Source organism: Sphaeramia orbicularis, chromosome 13 (assembly GCF_902148855.1).
Source record: "Sphaeramia orbicularis chromosome 13, fSphaOr1.1, whole genome shotgun sequence".
NCBI classification, from domain to species: Eukaryota; Metazoa; Chordata; class Actinopteri; order Kurtiformes; family Apogonidae; genus Sphaeramia; species Sphaeramia orbicularis.
In genome coordinates this window covers 4,749,642-4,771,590 of record NC_043969.1, presented here as the reverse complement: position 1 = coordinate 4,771,590, position 21,949 = coordinate 4,749,642, and the positions used below count along the sequence as shown (strand labels likewise).

The 21,949-nt window shown below is 36.8% G+C and overlaps 1 protein-coding gene across 1 annotated transcript; it reads left to right on the top strand.

Annotated features, from left to right (window-relative positions):
- Nucleotides 1-1,319: 1,319 nt before the first annotated feature.
- Nucleotides 1,320-21,522, top strand: pou2af1 (POU class 2 homeobox associating factor 1). The gene is made up of 5 exons (XM_030151702.1): nt 1,320-1,473; nt 10,024-10,151; nt 14,744-14,783; nt 17,925-18,217; nt 20,915-21,522. The coding sequence occupies exons 1-5, from the start codon at nt 1,458-1,460 to the stop codon at nt 21,329-21,331; spliced, it is 894 nt and encodes a 297-aa protein (XP_030007562.1). The 5' UTR covers nt 1,320-1,457; the 3' UTR covers nt 21,332-21,522.
- The last annotated feature ends 427 nt before the right edge of the window (nt 21,523-21,949 follow it).

Below are 21,949 nucleotides of genomic sequence, written 5' to 3'. Positions count from 1 at the left end.
TTAACATTATTACCATTAAATTGAATTGACTGAACATAGATAGGGAAATTAGGCATTTTGTCTCATCTTATACAATGATAAATGTACAAAACATATGAATGTCTTTATTTAGAACACTTTGTACTTTACTAACATTTTTCAAAGAGCATTTCCCTGAACAGATGTGAATATTTGACTTTGGAAATTGCAATAAGAAAACAAACAAAAAACAAATGTCAACTACTGAATTTTCTTCTACCAAAAGTATGAAACAAAACCTGCACAGAAGACAAAGCTGTGGCTTTTTATTACTTTTTAAGAGTTCAGTTACAGCATAGTGGTTTTGTAATATTTGTTTTACAGTAAAATAGTGGGTTTGGATTTTTTTTCTAAAAATGCCGATTATTACAGAGTTTTGTTTTTTTTTTTCTTTGAAGGGTTCAGAACTTCTTTTTACAGAGGTGCTGCTTTAATACTTGGACACTGTCTGGGACAGTCTTGACGTTTGACAATAACAAAAATGGCCTTCATTATTTTTTTCTAAAATGTGCAAAATGGAAGTGTTAAAAAAAAAAGTGCACTTTTTCACAAATGTGACCTGCATCTGTTAAAATGGATATTAGATGCAGAAGTAGTCACAACAATACTGAACTTGTCAAACTGCAACTTTATGTTGACCCTGTTGTCCCCTATGTAATTGTTTAACTCATTAAATATGACAAAAATGATTCCATTCATTTGTTTTGCGTCATTAAACTAGGGAATTTTACAACTGAGCAAGATATTACTTGATGTAAACATCAAATTGTTAAAAAAAGAACATATAATAAACCCCATGGTTCCAAAATAGTCACAATTTTGATAAAACTCACAGTGGTTGTTTTCATGTCTAGTAAAATACAACAGGTATTGAAGAATAGTAATGTTTGTTTCTCCATCAACCAGCAGTGTAAAACCTAAAAACTGTATTGTCCAAAAAATTAATTACGGATTTGCCACCAATTTACCAAGATCAGAGAAGCTGCTGATGTTTTGAGGGGAATACTGAGTAGTGTTGCTGTACTGTGAAGGCTTAGAAAATGAACAACATGCCTAATCTTATTTTAACTACACACTGACAATGGTGAGAAGACTCTTACACCCTCACAGACCCCCTAAAATTAGTTGTCTTTTTTCCATTTAACATTTGTGTACGTGCATAGCAGCATTCCTCATGTTTGGCATAATCTTCACCTTTGCATCATTTCTGCTTCACTTATATTTGTTTGTTTTACAAAGTCGTGGCTCTTGCAGTTACTGTGTAGATTCTTAATAAATAGTACCAACAGTGAAACTAGATGCACAGGGGAGATTTGAGGTTAGAGAAGCTGTGAAATCCCTGGGGTATTGCACCCTCGGGCTGTTATAAAGCAAGTCAGTCACCCCGCCACTTTGATTTTTTTCAGTTTAACTATATGATATTATCCAAATAAGCAGTTATGCACTGGGAGAAATGTAAGTACAACCAACCATTATTTTTCTTACATCACAGGCACTAAATGTACAAGTACTTTTATGACACAGATTATAAATGTATACGTATATGTATATTGTATATTCTTGTATATGTTATTTTGATTTATCTTCTTAATTTTTAACGGCAGAAGTCATGAGAGGCTGCAGAAAGCTGTTTTTTTCAGGTTTATACACTAACGTCCTTTGCAAGTATGATCTTCCTGCTCTTTTGTGGAATTACTGTAGTTCTCTGGTCTCTGACAGGATGTTATAAGATGAGCTCAAAATAATGTTTGATATAAAACAACCCAGTGAATCTGCTTTAATGCTCTTTTTAGTCCCACTCAAAAGTAATCTAAAGTATGTTCTTCACTACTAGAAATTGGATTTGGAAATTTACGTTGTCATGTTATGCTAACATGACAAAATCATCGCATTCTAAAAAATGCAACCCAAGTGTGGCATTGTTTGGAAAAGAGCTAAGACGCGGTAACTACAGTAACTGAAAACTTTTCGCAGCTTGAATATTTTAAAAATGTTGTGTTGCACTCTTTTGGAAAGAGGAAGATTGTCATTTGGAAGTTGTGTATGTTATACTAGTGGGTTATAATCTTGATATGCAAAATGCTTGGTGGCCCCCACCTCAGTAAAACACTGCACAGCTGTGGAGCTTCCTCTTTTGTGGTGCTTTAGTCTCTGCGGCATGAAGATTGTTTGTCTGTTGTATGCGCCTATGTGTGTTTATTGCTCTAAACATAAATTCAACTTCATTTCACTGAACTGCCCATGCATTTAGCATTTATGTCAAAGAGCTTCCTTTCTAACAAGTACAGTTTTAACAATGAGAGTCTTTTTTTTTTCATCAAATAGTCAGTCACAGTTGTGTTCATGCATCCAAATGGGCAGCACAATTCACAAACTATTGCCTCCCATCTCTGCATCATTAAATAATAGCTTCTGAGGTACAAATAAATTAATTTGCAGACACCAGGAGCCTGGCCATACTGCTGTTATAAATCACTTCATGATAAGCACCACACCCATGTTTGCCGCACTCTCCTCACAGTCCTCCCGTCTTTTGCCAGGAATCCTAACAAATCTTTTGTTACGGTTGGCAGTGTGACAGCTGCACTTTTTTATGACCTCCTGTAATTTTAAAAGTACCCTCACATTTCACTGTCCCTTTTCAAGGTGCCACACTGGCTCAACAGTGATGGTAAAAACTTTTGCATGATCCTGATACATTGAGATTTTGTAAGCATTATTCACGTAGTATTTAATTCAATGTGACTAGATTTACATGTGCAAAATATTGGAATTTTTTGTTATTCCTGGAAAAGATAATTATAATAATAAGAAGACAACAACAACAACAACAATAATAATAAAGCAGCACATGCCATATTGTAAAATTGTAAAATGTGGAAAATCAGATTATTGTTATATACACTTCAAAAAAAAAAAAAAAAAATGCATCCATTGTTTTGTTGGTTCTCCTTTGGCTTAGGCAATTTTCACAGTAAATGTCACCATATAAAAAAGGAAGTTTTTGCTCACCACTGTGACCAAGTGTTTGCTCCTGGAGGATTCTGTTGGATTTCTATAAACTGGCTTGGTAGTTTGGTTTCAACCAGCTCTATATTTAAAGTGTCAAGAGATAACATTTGTTAAGATTTGGCGCTATATAAACAAAAAATTTGACTGATTGATATTAATTTCTACCCAGAGTGATGACCTGGGCAAATGAGAACCTACACAGACAGTACACTGGATTGTACTGTTTTATGTGAGATATGTTGTTTCATGTTGGGACTAAAGATGGAAATTGGCCTTGGCTATAATCCTAATATTGCATTTATGAATATGCACTATCTTGTTCCTGAACCACTCTTTCACCATTTGATGCTAATGAATCCTGGTATCATCTTGGAATATGTCCGTGTCATCAGGGAAGAAAAAAATCCACTGATGTTCAGACCTGGTTGTTCTGTATACTCAGTTTCAGCTGTTCTCATTTTATGGACACCTAATGTTACTGAACCTAGACCTGACCAATTGACGCAACAATAGATCTGTCCAATGGTGGACTGAGGCAAAAAAGCAGCCCGGGAATTTGTACCTGACCAGCCCACTCTCCAAGGGGCATGGTTGGGGTGGTAGTGGTCAGCTGAAAAAAAAGTCATATCTCATAAAATATTGATATTATGTAAGTTTATCTAACACAAATCAACCCACAACAAAATAATTACAGTGTATGATTGACAGACAAACCCTTGGCTACACACGTGTAATTCTAGCTGATGTTGACAGAACACCAAGTTCCTCCAAAAGCAATAATATTTTACAAAACTCATAATTATGTCTTTGGAAAACCCTTGCATATATGCATGTACTCATTATCGAAGGGATAATGGCACATTGTTGCACCCAATGTCTTGATTATAACAAATGTTTAATATTTTTAATGTTAGTATTTACAAGATGAATAAGTCATACAAAATAATACAAAAAAATAAATAATACAATAAATAATAAATAATACACCTAACAATAATAATACCTTTAATGAACATACCATCTCCATACAGAGTTAAGAATTTTTGCAGCAGCTCACTTTTCTGTACAACACCATCTATTATTTTGTCATTTTCTAGCATCTTCAAAACATCAGGCTGAGTACCAGCTACAGCTGATGCAGCGGCAGAGAACATTTCAGTATTTTTTGGCCTTTGGCAGCATGTGCCACCATTGCTTGCCTGCATTCCTCTCAGATTTTTTTCCGCACCTCCTTTTTGTTACTTCTCCAATTTTTATCTGTCCATCCCATATCCAATTGATGGATTGAGACGATGAGACAATGGCTCTCGGCTGTGATTGGCTGAGATAGCCCATACGTCAGGAGAAAGGGGGAAAGGGGTGTGACATACTCACTTGGGCCAAAGTTATCTGGCCTGTCACTCATATAACTAGCCTATAAAACACTGAAATCCATATTAAAGGCCAGCCGCCCCCCCAACTGTGCCAATACTCAGCCTGTTGTGGGCCACTGGCCACAAGCTTGTGTGGTGTCTAGGCACTGGTAACAGCAATTTTTTTTTTTCCTCTCACCGGCTGCACCAGCCCACTGACCCAGCAGCCCACTGGGAAAAGTCCCCGTACTCCCGATGGCCAATCTGCCCTTGGATCCATCAACAACATTGCCCCCACAGCCTTGTACAGTAGGCACTAGGCATGAAGGATATCAAACAGATGGATGTCTAAGAAATGAGAAGCTACTCACTGCATCAGTTAGGGTTAAATAACTTGTTACAGATGAAACATATTCATCACTGCAGTAATTATCCAGTGAATGGATATTAAATGTTTACTTAGCTAAATCCAGGTGGGGCCTCATTTTTTGCTGGCTATATATTAGTGAAATAATAGTTTACATGTATACACGCTCAGTTAGTTTCAGCTGTTCCTGTTCATCAGGGTGGGCTTGTCTGCACAGCATCAACGCTTTATCTATGACCACTTACCCTGTCTGACCTATGGAGGCAGATCAATCAGCTGCTGATATAAATCAGAACAAGGTTCTGACAGCACACCCACAGCATAACGGCAGATGTTAATGAGTGAACATGGCAGCAGTCCTGACCACAGGTGTCCCTCCTCTGTCACAGAGAGTGATGGGAACAGTAGCTGCCAAGTAAAGGTCAGAGCAGCAGACGGTGCCTGAGAGGACATAAGGATTTTCTGTGATCACTAACCCTTGTGTCCTTCATTTGCTTAGTTTTATCAGATACATCAGACAAAAGAATAATAAATTCCTCCACACATAATTTTCCTCTGCAAAAATGATTGTGGTTGTTAACAAAAATGACTCTATTTGAGATGTAATGTGTTTTCCAAACCTGTATATTTAGGACCCAAAGGCAAAATAATAATGATAATACTAACACTAATACTAATAATTATAAAAAAAAATAAGCTCAGAATTGCAAAAACTATACAGGTGTTGCTTTGTCTAAGTATGGCTCTCAGGGGTGTAATACTGTAGATGTTTAACAGACAAAATAAATTATTTTTATCCATTTATCTTTGAAAGAAGAGTGTACCAAATACACTGTTGCCCATAAAGTAGAGACAATATAATTTATTCATGATAGATAAAGTATAACTGGGACTCATCATTGCACCAGGTCAAAAATAGGAATAAAAACAAGAATGTGTCTGAAAACAAAATTATTCCAACTTTATTAGCAACAGTTTATATCTTGAATCAGTGTTGTCTTTTTGTTTGATGACATGACTTGCTAATATAAAGAGCAGTTCCACTGGACTGATTGGTGAGAAACACATTAACCCTCATCCCTGTATATGAGAAAATGTATAGAAGACAGCGGATAGCCAGCTAGATTTTAGAAATTGGTTGTTGCAACATGAAGGACAACACAGCAGTAACATCGCACAGGTTGTGGCTAATCATTAGTGTGTCATGTTTGTTTACAGTCTGTGTTGCCAAAGTAGTATTTTTCAAGTGTCAGTGGGGGCAAGATGAACAATAATGTCTAAACTGAACCGGAAACAACACAGTACAGTACAAACAATTTGCTTGGCTCTGTATAAATGCACTGAAATAGCCACTGTGAAGCTTACTCATTAACAGCATAAGAAGTGATGGTTTCTTTTAAAACAGTGACAGAGGTAATGATCTTTTTACATGCAGTCATACTCGTGAATTCAAGTGTGTGCGTTTTCCATAAATATTTAATCACTTTCTAAGAAGAACAAAAAACTGCGTCAAAAATATATGATAGCCAAAAATAGTAGCCAGTTTAAGCTGGAAATCACTCATCAGAAAGCTTACTTGCCTCCCATCTTCCAGTAAGCTAGGATCATTCTGAAAAACATGTTGATTTCGCTGACTTTGAAAAGTAATTCTTAACATTATTATAAAAAACAAAACAAAAACCTAATGCTGGGTCCTATTACCAATTTTCTCCAGAGCTTATTATTGTATCTTATACCTACTTCATTAACAGTAGTGGTTTCTAAATTATGTTTTTTTTTTTTTTTTTAATTTATATATTATGTATATATGCTACTATATTTTTTTTGAAATATTAAATTCTGCATGTTCTTATCAAAGCATTAGGAGAGGGCTATCAATATCTCCGATTTAGTACCAAGTGAAAACAAAATTTCCCTTTTTATTTGTTTTAGTTTGGAATTTGTTTCCAAACACCTGCTTACGGTGGCCAACAAGGGCCAAACACATTGCAATGGCCATTGCGTCTCAGTTAAGAGAAAACTGCTGCAAGTACAGAAATGATACAAATTCACAAACTCGAACATAAGTCTAAACGAGGTACAAAAAGAGGAATGTAGTGCAAATGAAAAATTGCGCTGCAAGAAACAAAAACAAATGATGCTCCATCATGTGAATGCACTGAACAAAAAAGAGTAGTGACAGTAGTGGGTAAATAAGCGTAGTCCGTGTTTACAAAGAATCTGTCGAAGTTGTTGAGAATGGATTTATCTCTTTACCCTTAAATGTTGAAACGTGCCGGAAACGGTTAGAAATCCACAGTGATGAAAGCACCAGAGGGTTTTCTGGTTCGTTTCCCCACCATTAAAAACAGGCATAGGTTAATTCTCCTGCTGAATGCTAGTACTGCTAGGTACTGTGTGTGTATTAGCATGGGTAAAAAGCAGACACTGAATTTCTCTACAGGGAATATAAAGCAACTTAACCTTTAACGCTTATTTGTACTGTCATTAATTATACAATTATACCAGTCCACAATTCCTCCCCAACAGTTTATCACTAAATTGAATTGAGAGAGCCACACTTTGTTTAATAACTCAGAGATATTGCCAAATTTGTCCAAGTGTTGCTGCTTTGTTTCCTCCGGCAGAGATTATCCATCAGTAAACAGCAACAGGACAAATGACTCAGATTCTCTTTTCCCTTTTTTGATTAACTGCAAATATCATGAGTTTCTGAAATGTTACAGTTGTACAGCCTTGGCAGCCATTTGCCTCAGAAAAAACTTAACTGCCAGAGGAAGTCATGGTTCACCTTGTGATCGATGGATTGATAGCATAGAGATGTTAAGCTATTGACCTGTTGAACCTTTATTATTATATAACCCATCAGTGAAAGATTGATGTAGGAGCGTGTGTGGCATCTCAGCAAGAGAGCAATTTTCATTTCAAACTCGAAGAGACATTTTCGGAGAACTGTTAAAATCCCAGCAATTATAGTTTGAACAAACAGCAGTATGTCGCTTATGGAATCATATCATATGAAATGTTTATGTTGAAAGGCAAATGTCTAAAAGTCAAACATTTTCAAGTCAGCGGTGTGAGGCAGACTTAAGTGTCAGTTCAGTAGATGTGGCAGATTATGTAATAATATTAACGTTTCCCATTTTTGCAACTTGTCTGGTGTGTCTGTAATACCAAACAAATATGTTTGACACAGTTGCAACAAATTGAAATTGTGAGTGTGAACATTTACGGCATTGTTACATCTCAGCAAAGATGGTTATGATCGATTCTTGCTGAACCAGAATCAGTATATTGAGTGTTAACATTACAGTCACACACTCAGATCCTGATCTTATGATGTAAGTTAAGTTCAATCAGATGCCTCCACTATCTTTTCATCAGAATCTGTTCATGTATTTCTCTCAATTATCGGCAGTTATAAAAAAGCATTTGTTTTGTGGGGCCACTATAATGTTTACCTTTGACCTTAGGCCACCAAAATGTAATTCAAGTTCATTCTTGCACCCAGGTAAACTTGTGCCTTTGCATTCTTATCAGATTTAATGACACACTTGAAGAAAATGCTAATATGTGATTTGTGCTGCCATAGAGTCTGTCTCTTTATCTCTTAATGAGCTATAGCCTTGAGCCATATGAACTGATGGCATTGTCAGCGCTAACACGTATGGTACTGTTAGCCTGAGTTTATTTAAAGGAGGCCCTCCCTCACAGATCACATTTCTCTCCATGCTTATACTTGTTGGGAGTTATTGGCTGTAAACAGTGGACTCAGTGGGCAACTTCTGTCAGCTTGGCTTCACAGGGTGTTCTCACTCACGCAGAAGAAGAAATACACACACAGGTCAAATAAAGGTTAAATAAATAAATTTTTAAAAAAAGCAATTCTACCACTGTAAAAAGACAGAGTAATAAAATGGAACAAACCTTCACATTTTGACAGAGGCAATTTAAGCTCTTTTTATATTAAAGCTTAGATTTTAAGATTGCTTTTATTTTAATGTATGGTTTGTTTCTTCAAGGTTATCTTTTTGTGATGGCCTTTGCCAGATTATTAGTAGTAGAGTCAACTGTGTTAAGAATGTTACACAATAATTCAAAACTCTGCATTTCACCCTTAATTTCAACTATGTTTGTATTCTTCTAACATTGATCTGCAAAACGAACATATAAAGCTTCCTCTGTCACATAACTTTCTATTGAAACTAAAATCCTATATTTGCAGATGCAATGTGCAAATATTGTTACTAACACCAGCTAATCTACTTTTGACAGTTCTAGTTCAGTTGTCTGTGCATCAACTACATCCATGTGTCTCCCCCTACTTCCCCCCTTCTCCCCCTCTCCCCCAGTCTCTCTCTCTATCTCTCTCTCTTTTTTTCTCCTCCTTTACCCTCTCTCTTTCACCCCAACTGGTCAAGGTAGACGGCCATCCTCCAGGAGTCTGGGTCTGCTCAAGGTTTCTGCCTGTTAAAGGGAAGTTTTTCCTCTCCATTGTCACCAGTCACAAGTGTTTGCTCCTGGAGGATTCTGTTGGGTTTCTGTAAATTGGCTGGTTTTGACCCACTTGATATGTAAAGCGTCATGAGATAACTTTTATTATGATTTGGCGCTATATAAATAAAATTTGATTGCTTGATTGAATGTGGATGCTGAAAAGTGCAGTATAAGCACTTACATTTATTACTTTTCTAAATAATGAAATGTTATGACTTAAGTTAACAGTCTGTTGGATGTCAAGTCAACTGAATTCCTGATTTCTTAACTAAATGTCATAAGTTAACCAGATGAGCCATGGAGTAGCAGACAGGATTGATTTGTTTACATTTTAAACACTTTAAAGGATAAGTCAGGGGATTTTCACAGTGACGACTTTATTTGTTTTTAACTGTCCTATTTGAACATCACTTGGCTTAAATACACAGTTTTGGAAGATATACTTTTAATCACTATCACCAACGAGGTTATGTTATGTTACAGTTTGTTTTAGGTGTGTGTCTGTCAGCATGTTTACACAAAAACTACTGCATGAAACTGGATTTCCTTTGGGTATGGATCGAGGATGAAGCCCTTAAGTGTTTTCATAACTGTAAGAGATAGCACGCTGGATTGGAATACAGGACAGTGGGGCCTTTGAGGTGGTCGACAGTTGGACTGCACTACCCTACCCCTGGTGCACTTTGTGAACTCATTATGTCCATGACTGACAGCCTCTGCAGGCAGACAACTGTGTATCTCTACATCTGTCTTTCTCTGTGTTTGTGTGTCCTCCAGCGCCACCATCAGCGGCAGGCAGGTCCAGACCATACCAGGGTGTCCGAGTCAGAGACCCAGTCAAAGAACTGCTGAGGAGGAAGCGAGGTTTGGAGACGCCCAACTCCAAGACTGCACCTCCTACTGCGGTGAGAGCACCATCACAGTCAAACCTTTATCATATTTTTCATTGGCTTGTTATTTCAGAATGAATTCAAATTAGCTATACCTTAAGATTGCATCAAAATCATTTACCTGACACATTACTCCATGTATAGAATGAAAAATTAAACCCAGTTGTTGACCTTCCATTCTTCATTTCAAACAAAATCACTATCAAAACACTGAAACACATGCCTCTCATTTATCACATTATTCATTCAACAGCTTGGTTGTAAAATCAGATGAAGTTTTGGGAATAGTAATAATCACTCAAAACCCTGTGCAGTCAGACTATAAAACCTGTGAAGAATTTGGACAAAATATGCAAAAATAAACACACTTGGAAATGATGTGACCCCAAACAAGCATGAATACTTTGCTGCATGCCAGCCTAGTTTTTTTTAATCTAATGAGAAATTATATTTAAGTCTTCAACATGACACTCTTAACTGGGAATATAACAAATGCACATCCCAAAGATATATGTCATTGATCATACATTTTGACTGTGTCACCCAGTAGCTCTATTGTCTGTTGTCAATTGCAACATTGCTTAAGAAAAATATAGATTCCCAACAGCTGAAAGAAACACGCTCTGTGGATCCATCAGGAGTCATGGTCTGTCCTAGAAAAAATTCTTTCCTTATATAATCCAGGTGTTTTTCCATGACAGTTAGAGCTATTCCCTGCATGGCCCCAGGGCTGGGCACACTGCCCTATGCAAAATGACTCCCAGCTTTGCCAAAGAGCCCTCCCACTTGCCATTTATTACATCTACTGAGGCTATACAAACACAGCAATATCTATCTATCTATCTATCTATCTATCTATCTATCTATCTATCTATCTATCTATCTATCTATCTATCTATCTATCTATCTATCTATCTATCTATCTATCTATCTATCTATCTATCTATCTATCTATCTATCTATCTATCTATCTATCTATCTATCTATCATTAAAGAATCGCCGGAAACTCACTGAGTGTCTTTTTAATTGAATTTGCACAATCTCAATGGCAAAGTGAATGAGCACAAATACAGAGAAATAGTCCAGCATCTTCTCAAACTTCCTGTGACACTCAGGGGAATTGTTGGGTGTCTCCACCTCATTGTTCAACCAGATATTACATGTTATGAGGTTAACATCATGCTAAGGACATTAACAGTTTGATCCTGGTCAGGGTTGCAAATAAATAAGAGCCAGGAAGCTCAGACCCTCATAAACTCATCAGGATCACATAAAGGCTAGTATAAAACATATAGGGGTCCAATCAAGCAAAAGTGACAGCATGAAAAAGTACATTTGCATACATCATTTATCAAGTGGGCTATTTTTTTAGCTAAAGATCTCTATTTTATGGAACTGTTATCCTTTTTAAAATACCACTTACACAGTACAGGAGAAGTTCCGAACCTTCTGCTAGGCTGCATTAAATTAACAAAAAGACTGTCCATTACTTTGAGAAATTAAAATTCTGAATGATGAAGTTTGTGAATTCATACACTGGTCACATTTAAAAGACTATCTGTGAACTGTTACCGAGAAATTACTCTTTATTTTGTGTGTTAGTATTAAATACATTAAATAAAGTATTGTGATTATATCTGGCTTGTTTTAAAATTTACGTCAACATTTTGGGTGATGCGTACAATGGTAAAGAGTCATCCACATGTTACTATGGCAGCCTGTTAAACGTGTTACCACTTTCTCATGTCAATAAAACAGAGACTTTTCAATATTTTATTCCAAAATTTATTTTCAGCATAGTTGAACATAATATCTAAAAGGTTTTGTCCTCCTTGATATCTATTTCTGTCGAGAACCACATGTTTTGAATGTTTGCATAAAGCTTAAAAAAATTGATGTCCATTTCAAGTCCATGTAATTTGTCCAAGTCCAAGCAGTAATTTGACATTTTTCACTTAAAAATTTTATCTCCCCAAATTTTGTTATTCATAATGTTAAAGTGCTTATAACTACCTACTCAAATATGTGTAATACATGTATATAAGTTACTCTGCTTACATGACAGAGACTGTCGATCACAAAATGTGTCCACGTTACCACTTGATCGGACCCATAGGCAGCATAATCAGATACTACTACTAAATTTTCTGTGTACTATCTTTCGACTTTTTCTAGATTAAACCACAATCAGTCCATAAACCTAACAACAAAAAGTTTATGAGTTAACTTCTGACAGACAGTAACATTAACAGGTAGAACACTTTAACGCAATATAAAAGGTTGATAGAATAGAATAGAATAGAATAGAATAGAATAGAATAGAATAGAATAGAATAGAATAGAATAGAATAGAACAGCATTTACTGTTATTGTGTGTACAATGAAATTAGGAGTGCTACTCCAGTCAATGCCACAAAATTGATAAAATACCAGTACTTAAGAAAACAATAGAGTAAATACAAAATTACAAAAACTAAAATTAAAATAAATAAATATCTGTGGTTTGCAGAGATGTACAATGTCTGGGAGCATATTGCATCTGGGTTGCTGATGTCTGAGAGTGATAAATGCCAAAACATAAAAAGGAACAAATAAAATACATGTTCATTTCCTGACTCTGCCCATGACTTGAATCTTTGAAGGTGGCCTGGAAACCGTATGACAGATGTTTAGAAATATGCATCATGGCTTTACCTCAGGGGCTAACCAAAGAACAGGGGATCATGAGGAGCTTGATTTGAGACTGTGGTATTTGTGAATGTGCCTTGTTAAAAACACATGCAATTGTTAAACACACCCACTCAGCATTTACTTCACCATAGCTGTTATTAGGTTTATTAACGTTATTAGAGCTGAATCTGCCCCCAGCCTCTAGCAGGAAACCCACCATCCTCTACAAAGACGTTATCTGGACGCACTGAATGCAGCAGCAATTATTTTTGACTGTAGAGCATTCTTTTAACCCTGGTATTTTCCATCTTTGTCAGTGCCTAAATGTAAAAAGGTTAAATGTGAGTGTTCAGTAACATGTATTTTCTGTAATGTCTCAGTGTTGTAACCCTCCACCTGCTGTCAAGTCCTTGACACTGAGGAGCTCATTGTGGACTTCTGCAGTCTTTCAGGCACTTGACAGCACATGCCCTGCTGCCTCTGAACTTGCCCCCAAGTGCAGACTTCAGGCAGCAGGATGCAGACTTTCACTGACAGTACCTGTCATTGCTGTCACTGCTTCCTAAAGATATACTGAACTGCTGCTTACCACACACTTACCCTCACGTTCTATACAGGCGTCTTTCAGAAGCATTTCTGTCAGTATGATGGGTGTGCAGAGAAAGAAATTCAGTTGTAAATGATGTAGATTTAATGAGATATGGAACTTGCAGGAAAAAAAACCCAAAAAAGGCAAAACGTCAGTCAAGACACATAGGCATTTAAAGTGCATGTGTGCATCCTGCTGCTTACATTACATATGTGAACTGAAGCCTTAAACAATTTTTTTCTGACAGGTAATAGATGATATATTATGTAAATGAATAGAAATTGTAATAAAAATGGCACTGATTGGAAATGTAATAAAAACCAAAGAATAACTTGTAAATTTAAAAGTTTATACTTTGAAAGATGACTTCATTGTCAAACATTAATGCTTTCATTTGGATTAAATGACTCTAATAGGTACATTACAGTATATTTTGCAAATTTACACACAGTAGACAAACATTTTATTTCACATTCTTACATTATTTGTCAAAATGATTATATCATCATTTTGGAGAAAAGTATTTGTAAATGTATTTGTTTTTATTATTCGTAAAATTTAATCTACCAGGTAGGACATATTATGTCATTTTTGATCAAGTGCTAACTTTATAAAATTTTCACAGTATCATATCACATCTGCATCTTTCAGTGTACCTCATCTGCAGCTGGTCTCCACCCATTACAAACAAACTGCTCTGGTGTAAGACAGTGTGTCCGTTGTGCCCTCAGGAGAAACTTATATCCACTTACGCAATCTCATTAATTATTAACGTGCAGCTTTGAGACTTACAGCAAATTATGGTTTATAATCCTATAAACCATAATGTATTGGTCCTTTTGTTTTCTGTATTGAGTGAAGTAATGCCTAATCTTTTAGGCATTACTTTATTTTATATCTCTTAGCTTGGAGATATAAAATTTATGACATTTAAAAGAGCAAACCAATATGTCAGGTCAGGTTTTAACTTGTTTCCTACCTGGCTTTTGTAAAAGGTTTGATAAGAGTAAATACTTGAACTTATTTGCCAAAACCAAACTATTCATGTCATCTTATAGTTTGTGTTCAGACGTAAATGCTCACAAAACTCATTTATCCTTTAAATGTGTGTGGCTGCAAAAGGCTGACTTTGAATGCTCTAACATACTCTGCCTTTTATTTGTAACAAATACACTATAATTACAGTCTATGTTCAGCTGTTCATCACACCTGCAATTTAAATGCTACTGAATGAAAATACTAGATATTTACATGTCAACATTCCAACACTGACTAGTTGTGCTCTCCTATTTGTGCTGCAGATGCTTAGCTCACTTGTCTTGATTGATGTAATGTGCTTTTTTTCAGGACGTGGCTACCTTCACCAGTCAGTCATCATTCACACAATGTAGGTCCTGTTCTTGTGTCAGCTGTCTTTCAGTGGAGTAAGATTTAGGGGCATGTAGTTGCAGAAATGGAATATAATATATTTTCATTAATAGATAATCACCTGAAAATAAGAATACTTATTTTGAATGAGAATGTATGTATAGAGGGAGCAGGATTCCACAGTCTGCCAGTTTACGCTGCCATATTTGTACAGTAGCTCAGAACAGATGTCTTCTTCCGCATTTTTTCTTTCTTTTTAAAGCATATGAAGTTTATTATCATCACCTTCAGTGTTCAATTGTGGACAAGTTATCAATGCTCAAAGAGATACTGCGAACTGAGACTGAATTATATGACTACTGTGTTAAAAACTATAGTGTTTATATATGGTATATAAACTCATGAACACATTTGAAGTGCTTTCAGATTCATTGTTAAAGCATATGACATACTAGAGAGCCAATAAAAATAACAATAACTGAAATTTATCATATTGATAAATATTGACCTATGGCATCAAATTGCATAATGAGTAAAAGGAGGAAGACACTATACTTTAAAAGTTGCCTCTGGACCCTTTGGAGCGGTACAGTGAATTCTGTTTGCAAAGAAATAGTCTATTCAACTTGATATTTACACATATGCTAAGTTTAAAGCTATAGATGTGTTTCTTTTTGCAAATTATATAGACACTTCAGATCCAAACAGAAGAAATTACTGAATCTAGAGATGCCGCCTATTGCCAGGTTTGAAAAGATGCACATATAGCTCACTACTTGCTTTCAGATCTTTCTCAGGATGAATGGTAAGGCAAGGTGTGAACAATGGCTGTTAAAACTATACTTATTTTCCTAAATCAGTGGTTCTCAACCTTTTTTGGCTCATAAACCCCATTTTAACATTCCAAATTTCTGGCGACGCTAGACATTCAGAACAGAGACTTTTTTTTTTTTTTTTTTTGCTAAAATTATTATTTTTTTATCATGTAATAGTTTGCTATACTACGTTGCAAATAAACATTAATTTTAAATTACATTTAGGCTGTATAAGGTATGTTATGATGGGTGGAGGCAGAAACGCCAGGTGTAGATTACTGCACAAAGTGAGAATTTTATTTTCCTTGGTCAGGATATGTACAGTCAGTCCAGCTTGTATTTACAAGGCTGACAATTAATACTGAACAAACAATAACTCAAACTATGAATCATGAAAGAGCTGCAGCATCTTAAACTGGCCAAAATGAACATTTGACAGATAAACAGAACCACAGTGCTTCAGTTTCAGCTTCACAGTTTGTCTTGTCTTTTATGTATTGTGCATATGTTTTTTATTAGTAAGTTTTGTTTTGTTTTGTTTTTTTCAATTACTAGAAATTTCAGGCAACTTCATTTGAATTCCAGGTGACCCCATGTGGGGTCCCGGCCCCAAGGTCAAAAAACACTGTCCTAAACTCTTATATTGGTCTTTTCAAAACCACCAGACCGCTTTCACAATTACCATATTTGTATGTCATTGAATTGCTGCCTCCAATTTCCTCCCACCATCCAAAGACATGCACTAACACAGTGGTTCCCAACCGCTTTTGGCTCGTGACCCCATTTTAACATCACAAATTCCTGGCGACCCCAGACATTCAAAACAGAGACATTTTTTTTTGCTGAAATTACATTTTTTGGATTATATAATAGTTTGCCATAGTATGTTGCAAATAAACGTTAATTTTAGCTGACATTTAGTGTATATAATGTATATTATTATGGACGGAGGCAGAAAAGTGAGAATTTTTTTTTCCTTGGTCAGGATATGTACAGTCAGTCCAGCTTGTATTTACAAGGCTGACAATTAATACTGAACAAACAATAACTCAAACTACGGATTATGAAAGAGCTGCAGCATCTTAATGAACATTCATTCATTTTCTGAGGCGGGGTACACCCTGGACAAGTCGCCAGTTCATCGCAGGGCTGACATATAGAGACAAACAACCACTCTCACACCTATGGGCAATTTAGATAAACCAATTAACCTTTTAGTGCATGTCTTTGGATGGTGGGAGGAAGCCGGAGTACCCGGAGGGAACCCACGCAGACACGGGGAGAACATGCAAACTCCACACAGAAAGATCCCACCCCCCGTCGACTGGTGTTGGAATCGAACCCAGGACCTTCTTGCTGTGAGGCATGAGTGCTAACCACTGCACCACCGTGTCGCCTGATAGCTTAAGGAACATTTGAAAGATAAACAGAACCACAGTGCTTCAGCTTCACAGTTTGTCATGTCTTATATGTATTGTGAAAGTCTCTCTCAACTCACCAAATATTTTTTTATTAGTAATGATTTTTTTATTTTTATCAATTTCTAGAAATTTCAGGCAACCCCATTTGAATTCCAGGTGACCCCACATGGGGTCCCGACCCCCAGGTTGAAAAACACTGCACTAACAGGTTAATTGGCCACGCTAAAATTGCCCACAGGTGTGAATGTGAGAGTGATTGGTTTTCATCTCTATATGTCAGCCCTGCGATGAACTAGCGACATGTCGAGGCTGTACCATGCCTTCACTCATAAGAAGCTGGGATAGGCTCCAGCACGCCTGCGACCCTCTCAAGGATAAAGCGGTTCAGAAGATGACCGACTGACTGAAATACTGCCAGGATCAGTCATTTTATTTATGTTGTGTTAATGTTCTATATGACCCAACATGAAAAACCACAAAGTCACATAATAAGGGAGATAAAATTAATGATTAAAGCATCAGCTTTTTGAAGTAAAATCAAGGGAGTCTTGTGCTTATAGAGAACTACTTATTGGTTCATATCCTTATTAGAAAAGGTTAATTTAAGGCCCACCTTATTTTTAAGTGGATAAAACTGATAACTGGACATCAATTAATAACATTCACACTTCCCCTTCTCAGCTTCAGCTTCTTATTTCTTTTCATGAATGGATTAGAGTTGTTCGGAGTGGATGTGATGTTACAGTAGCCAGAGTACACAACCCAAACACTGGCCTTCCTGGGGCCTTCCCGCTGTAGATAAGAATGAGCAGAGTGATAATGCCTCTACATCCTACACACTTAACCTTTGTAGTAAATTATTTTCATCTGAGCACAGTGTTTCTCTGAAATCTCACATGAGCCACCCTTCTGTTTTAAACTCAGATACCTGTGGTTCTGATGGTACCGGGGGTTCGTCTGCCGAGTCGTCTGCCGCAACCAGTGATGGTGGGCTGCAGTGCCCGGGATGGAAAGCTCCGCCCCCTGCCACCAGCACTGCCCTGTCCCCTGCTGATACACAGTGGCCCTCGACTGACTACACCCAGCAGGATCCCTCAGCTCAGACGCTGGCCTACCCAGCTCCCCCCACCCTCACAGCTGATGTATATATGCAGACCCTGTGTCCCAGTTACACCATGCTGACCTACACTCACACTCCACTGTTCAGCAACTTTGGGGTAAGTAGGAGATGATAAAACTACATGTAAACCTTTTTCCAGATGAAGACTTTGAGCGGAAATTATGCTGCAAGAGTTCACTAACTGAGATTGACTCTTTTTATCATCTGCAAAAATCATCTGCTTTGTTTACAGAAGGAATTCCACAGGTATTAAAAAAAATCAAATAAAAATCAAATAATCTGAATTTGGTCACTTAAAAAAAGACCTCGCCCCATATTCTTTTGGATTCACAGGAGCATCCAGTCCAAGCGCAATGGGACATGGCAAGGGTTTTTCATTTGTATGTATGAATGTTCTGTGGTGGTTGGAGGGCCCGTTTGGCGTGAATTGGCAGCCACACCTCTGTCAGCCTGCCCCAGGGCAGCTGTGGCTACAAACATAGTTGACCATCACCAGAGTGTGAGAGGGAATGAATAATGGGTGCCTTGAAAAGCACTATAGAAATCTAATCCATTATTATTATTGTTCTTCTTCTTCTTCCTATTCTTCTTCCTATTCTTCTTCTTCTTCTTCTTCTTCTTCTTCTTCTTCTTCTTCTTCTTATTATTATTATTATTATTATTATTATTATTATCATTATTATTATAATGAACATGAAAAGTCTCACCAACAACCTAAAATTTTCCCCAAAAATATTTGAAGGAATAATGTGTGATATCCCAAACTATGAAAAGTAGGGACAGTAGTTCAAAGTCCCGAAACCAAATGCACAACTAAAACCATCAATGAATTCTGTTTTATGGTTTCAATAAGTTTTCTCCTTAAATAACAAACAATTTTTTTTTTTTACACTGTGTCTTATAGAGGTGTAACAAAATAGTCAACTCATGAAACGATATGAAATATGATACAGGGCTCACAATACGAAAGAAATATTAAAGAAATCACCCGATGAAAACAATTTGACTGCAAAAGCTGGAAAGTGGGATTATGTGGGTGTGTTTTGCTCTAAATATTATAAAGAAAGAATGAAAACGAATTTTAATTTACCAATCTCACTGGTTCTTTTTTGTTATTTCTTAAACATAAATGACAGTGTCATGAAAACCTTTATCTTAGTAGTGCTTTCACACTTAAGGCTCAAATTAGCCAGGCCACAAAACCTGGTCTTTTTGTTTTTCAGTCTTTTCCTAACTATGTGCACAAACAAGCAAACATTTTTGCCATCCTCTGCCATTCTCCTGTGCAAAATATAAAATTAAAATGTTATTTTGAGGTAACTTATGACAAATGCAAAAATACAAACATCAAATTCTGTCAACAGTAGAAATGCAAAAATCAAATATTCTTTGGTTTCTTCCTTGTGCAGATTTACACAAACGTACCAACGTTTTTGCTGCCTGTCTTCAGTACAAAATAAAATGCTCTTTGAAAAAAATTAATATTTGTCGTTTTTTTCCTTATTTAGATTACAATGCAAATACGAACATAAAATCTCAATAAAAAGTGCTTTATTGTTGTAAACAAAGAGGACAACTACATTTTTGAAATGAAAAGGAAAACACAATATTAAATAGTCCCCAGAGTTGCAGTTTACTCTAGACCCGTAAATGTCTGAACGTCAATATTTAGCCTACAACAGGTGCATATTCTTCTTTAAGTAACATCAGATTCCATCAACAGAATTGCAAAAATTTAATATTCATCCTTATAGACAGACTTATAGACGGACTTGCACAAACATGCAAAAGTTATTGTAGTGGTGCAGTGAATGACTTCTGCAGAGTTGTTTGGTCTTGTGGTAGTTGTGTTTTAGACAGTGGAAGTAGCTTCTCTTTGTGGTGCCTTTGCAAATGATACATAATGCTGGTAGTGTTCGTTGTAATGTAAGGCCTACTGCACTGACAAAGTTTGCAGACAGTTTTTGTTTGATCTATAATCTTCCCACCATTGTCTTGTCTCTTTGCTGGGAAGCCAAAATGAGTCCAGACCACCGATTTACGTGTGTGATAAAGGAGCATCCACTATTTCCTCGTATTTCTCCATTTTCACGTGAAGTGAGAGCACTGCTACAGTAGGCGAGAGCATCAAAAATTACCAGTCTCAGTGTGCGGTGCCCCTTCCTTCTTGAAACATATTTTTTTACTTGATTTTTATATATCTGTATTTTCTCCTCTGTCATTCCAAAAATGTTCACACAAGGGTGAAAAATGTGTTCTCTGCGTCTTGTTTCATTGTTTTTTCACTGATCCTTGGCATTACAGCATCATGTGAAACTGACAGAGTAATTCACTACTCTCTCTAGTGGCCACATACATTCACAGTGACACATCAGCCAGTGAATAAATTGAGTTCAAAAGTCTACAATAAAATACACTGGCATTTTGGATAGAATGTCCAAACTCATTATTCTACACAATCTAATGATATTTCATGATACTTCACTTCTGAATATTTATGTTTGTGAAAATACCTTGCATACCTTTATACCTTTCCTATGAAGGTAAGATTTAAAAAGTAACTTCATGGTTCATGCATTTTTATGGTAAATCCAGCTCTTATTTATGACATTTTAAGACATTTTAGAGTTGAGAATTAGGCCACTAGATTTTAAAGACAAGGGGAAATTTGTCCATGGTCAGTTTGGGTCAAAGGTCTCCTTTTCCTAAAATGCATCAGCTCTTCAACCATTCTAACCTAATGAAGACAAACGATGATGGTTTCTATCCATGTTTGTCATTCTCATGTTTTCAGACCATACCGGTGGCATCAGCTCCAGCCTCCCTCCCTCAGGTGGAGCTCCCCGACTCAGGGCTCACCTACCTCCCCTGGGCTCAGCCCCTTACCACCATCTCTACCATGTCCAGTCCGGGGGTCCAGTTTGCCCCTGGATCTGCAGCCCTTTCGGGGTCACCTCTTGTCCACATGCCTCTGCCCATGTCTCTGGCCACCATGATTCCTCAATTGGAGTTTCAGGGCACAGACACTCAGCCACAGGTCCTGGACCACCAGCTGGGCCCTGAGTCAGAGAGCCAGGCTCTGGATGAGGATCCAGATGTGGAGCAAGAATCTCCAAACCTACTGGACAAACTTCTTGAAGATCAAAAGGAAGATGATGGAGAGGAAGCCAAAGACTCATACAGCAGCTCGCTGTTCATAGAGGATGTCTGAAAAAGCAATCATTATTTCCATTTTGTTCAGAGAAATCAATTAATTTGTTAAATTTCCAAAGTCTTTCAACTCATATAAACAAATAAACCACTATTAAAGGTTTATTACACAATATTAGTCTCATTATTCATTACTTCTATTGGCTCATACCACCTGATATTCATCAAAACAAGACAGTGTCATTTGTGATATTCTCCCAAGATCAGGATATGTAAGATGTTAACACCTCACTTCATCTATGTTTAATTTTTGTAAAATACTTTTACAGCTAATATTGCTGTTAAGCTACATCTCATCAGCTCCTGTTTGTGTGTGTGTGTGTGTGTGGGGGGGGGGGGGGGGGGGGGGGGGGGGGGCATACTTCCATTACATCTCAGTTACAGACCTAGACAGTAATTTCCATGCATTCTTTACTCCAATAGAAGTTCAGATATTTTTTCAAAACAAAGCTTCTGATGATTGTAGAAATACTCAGTGTCTTTTATAAAGGATGCCTAGCAACTGAGACAGAGAATATTGTATTCATTAATCAAGACATCTTTATGTATAAACTGAGTGTTATGAAATCCATTTACATGGAATCGGAGAAGCTGTAAATTATGAGCTGTCATATGGTTG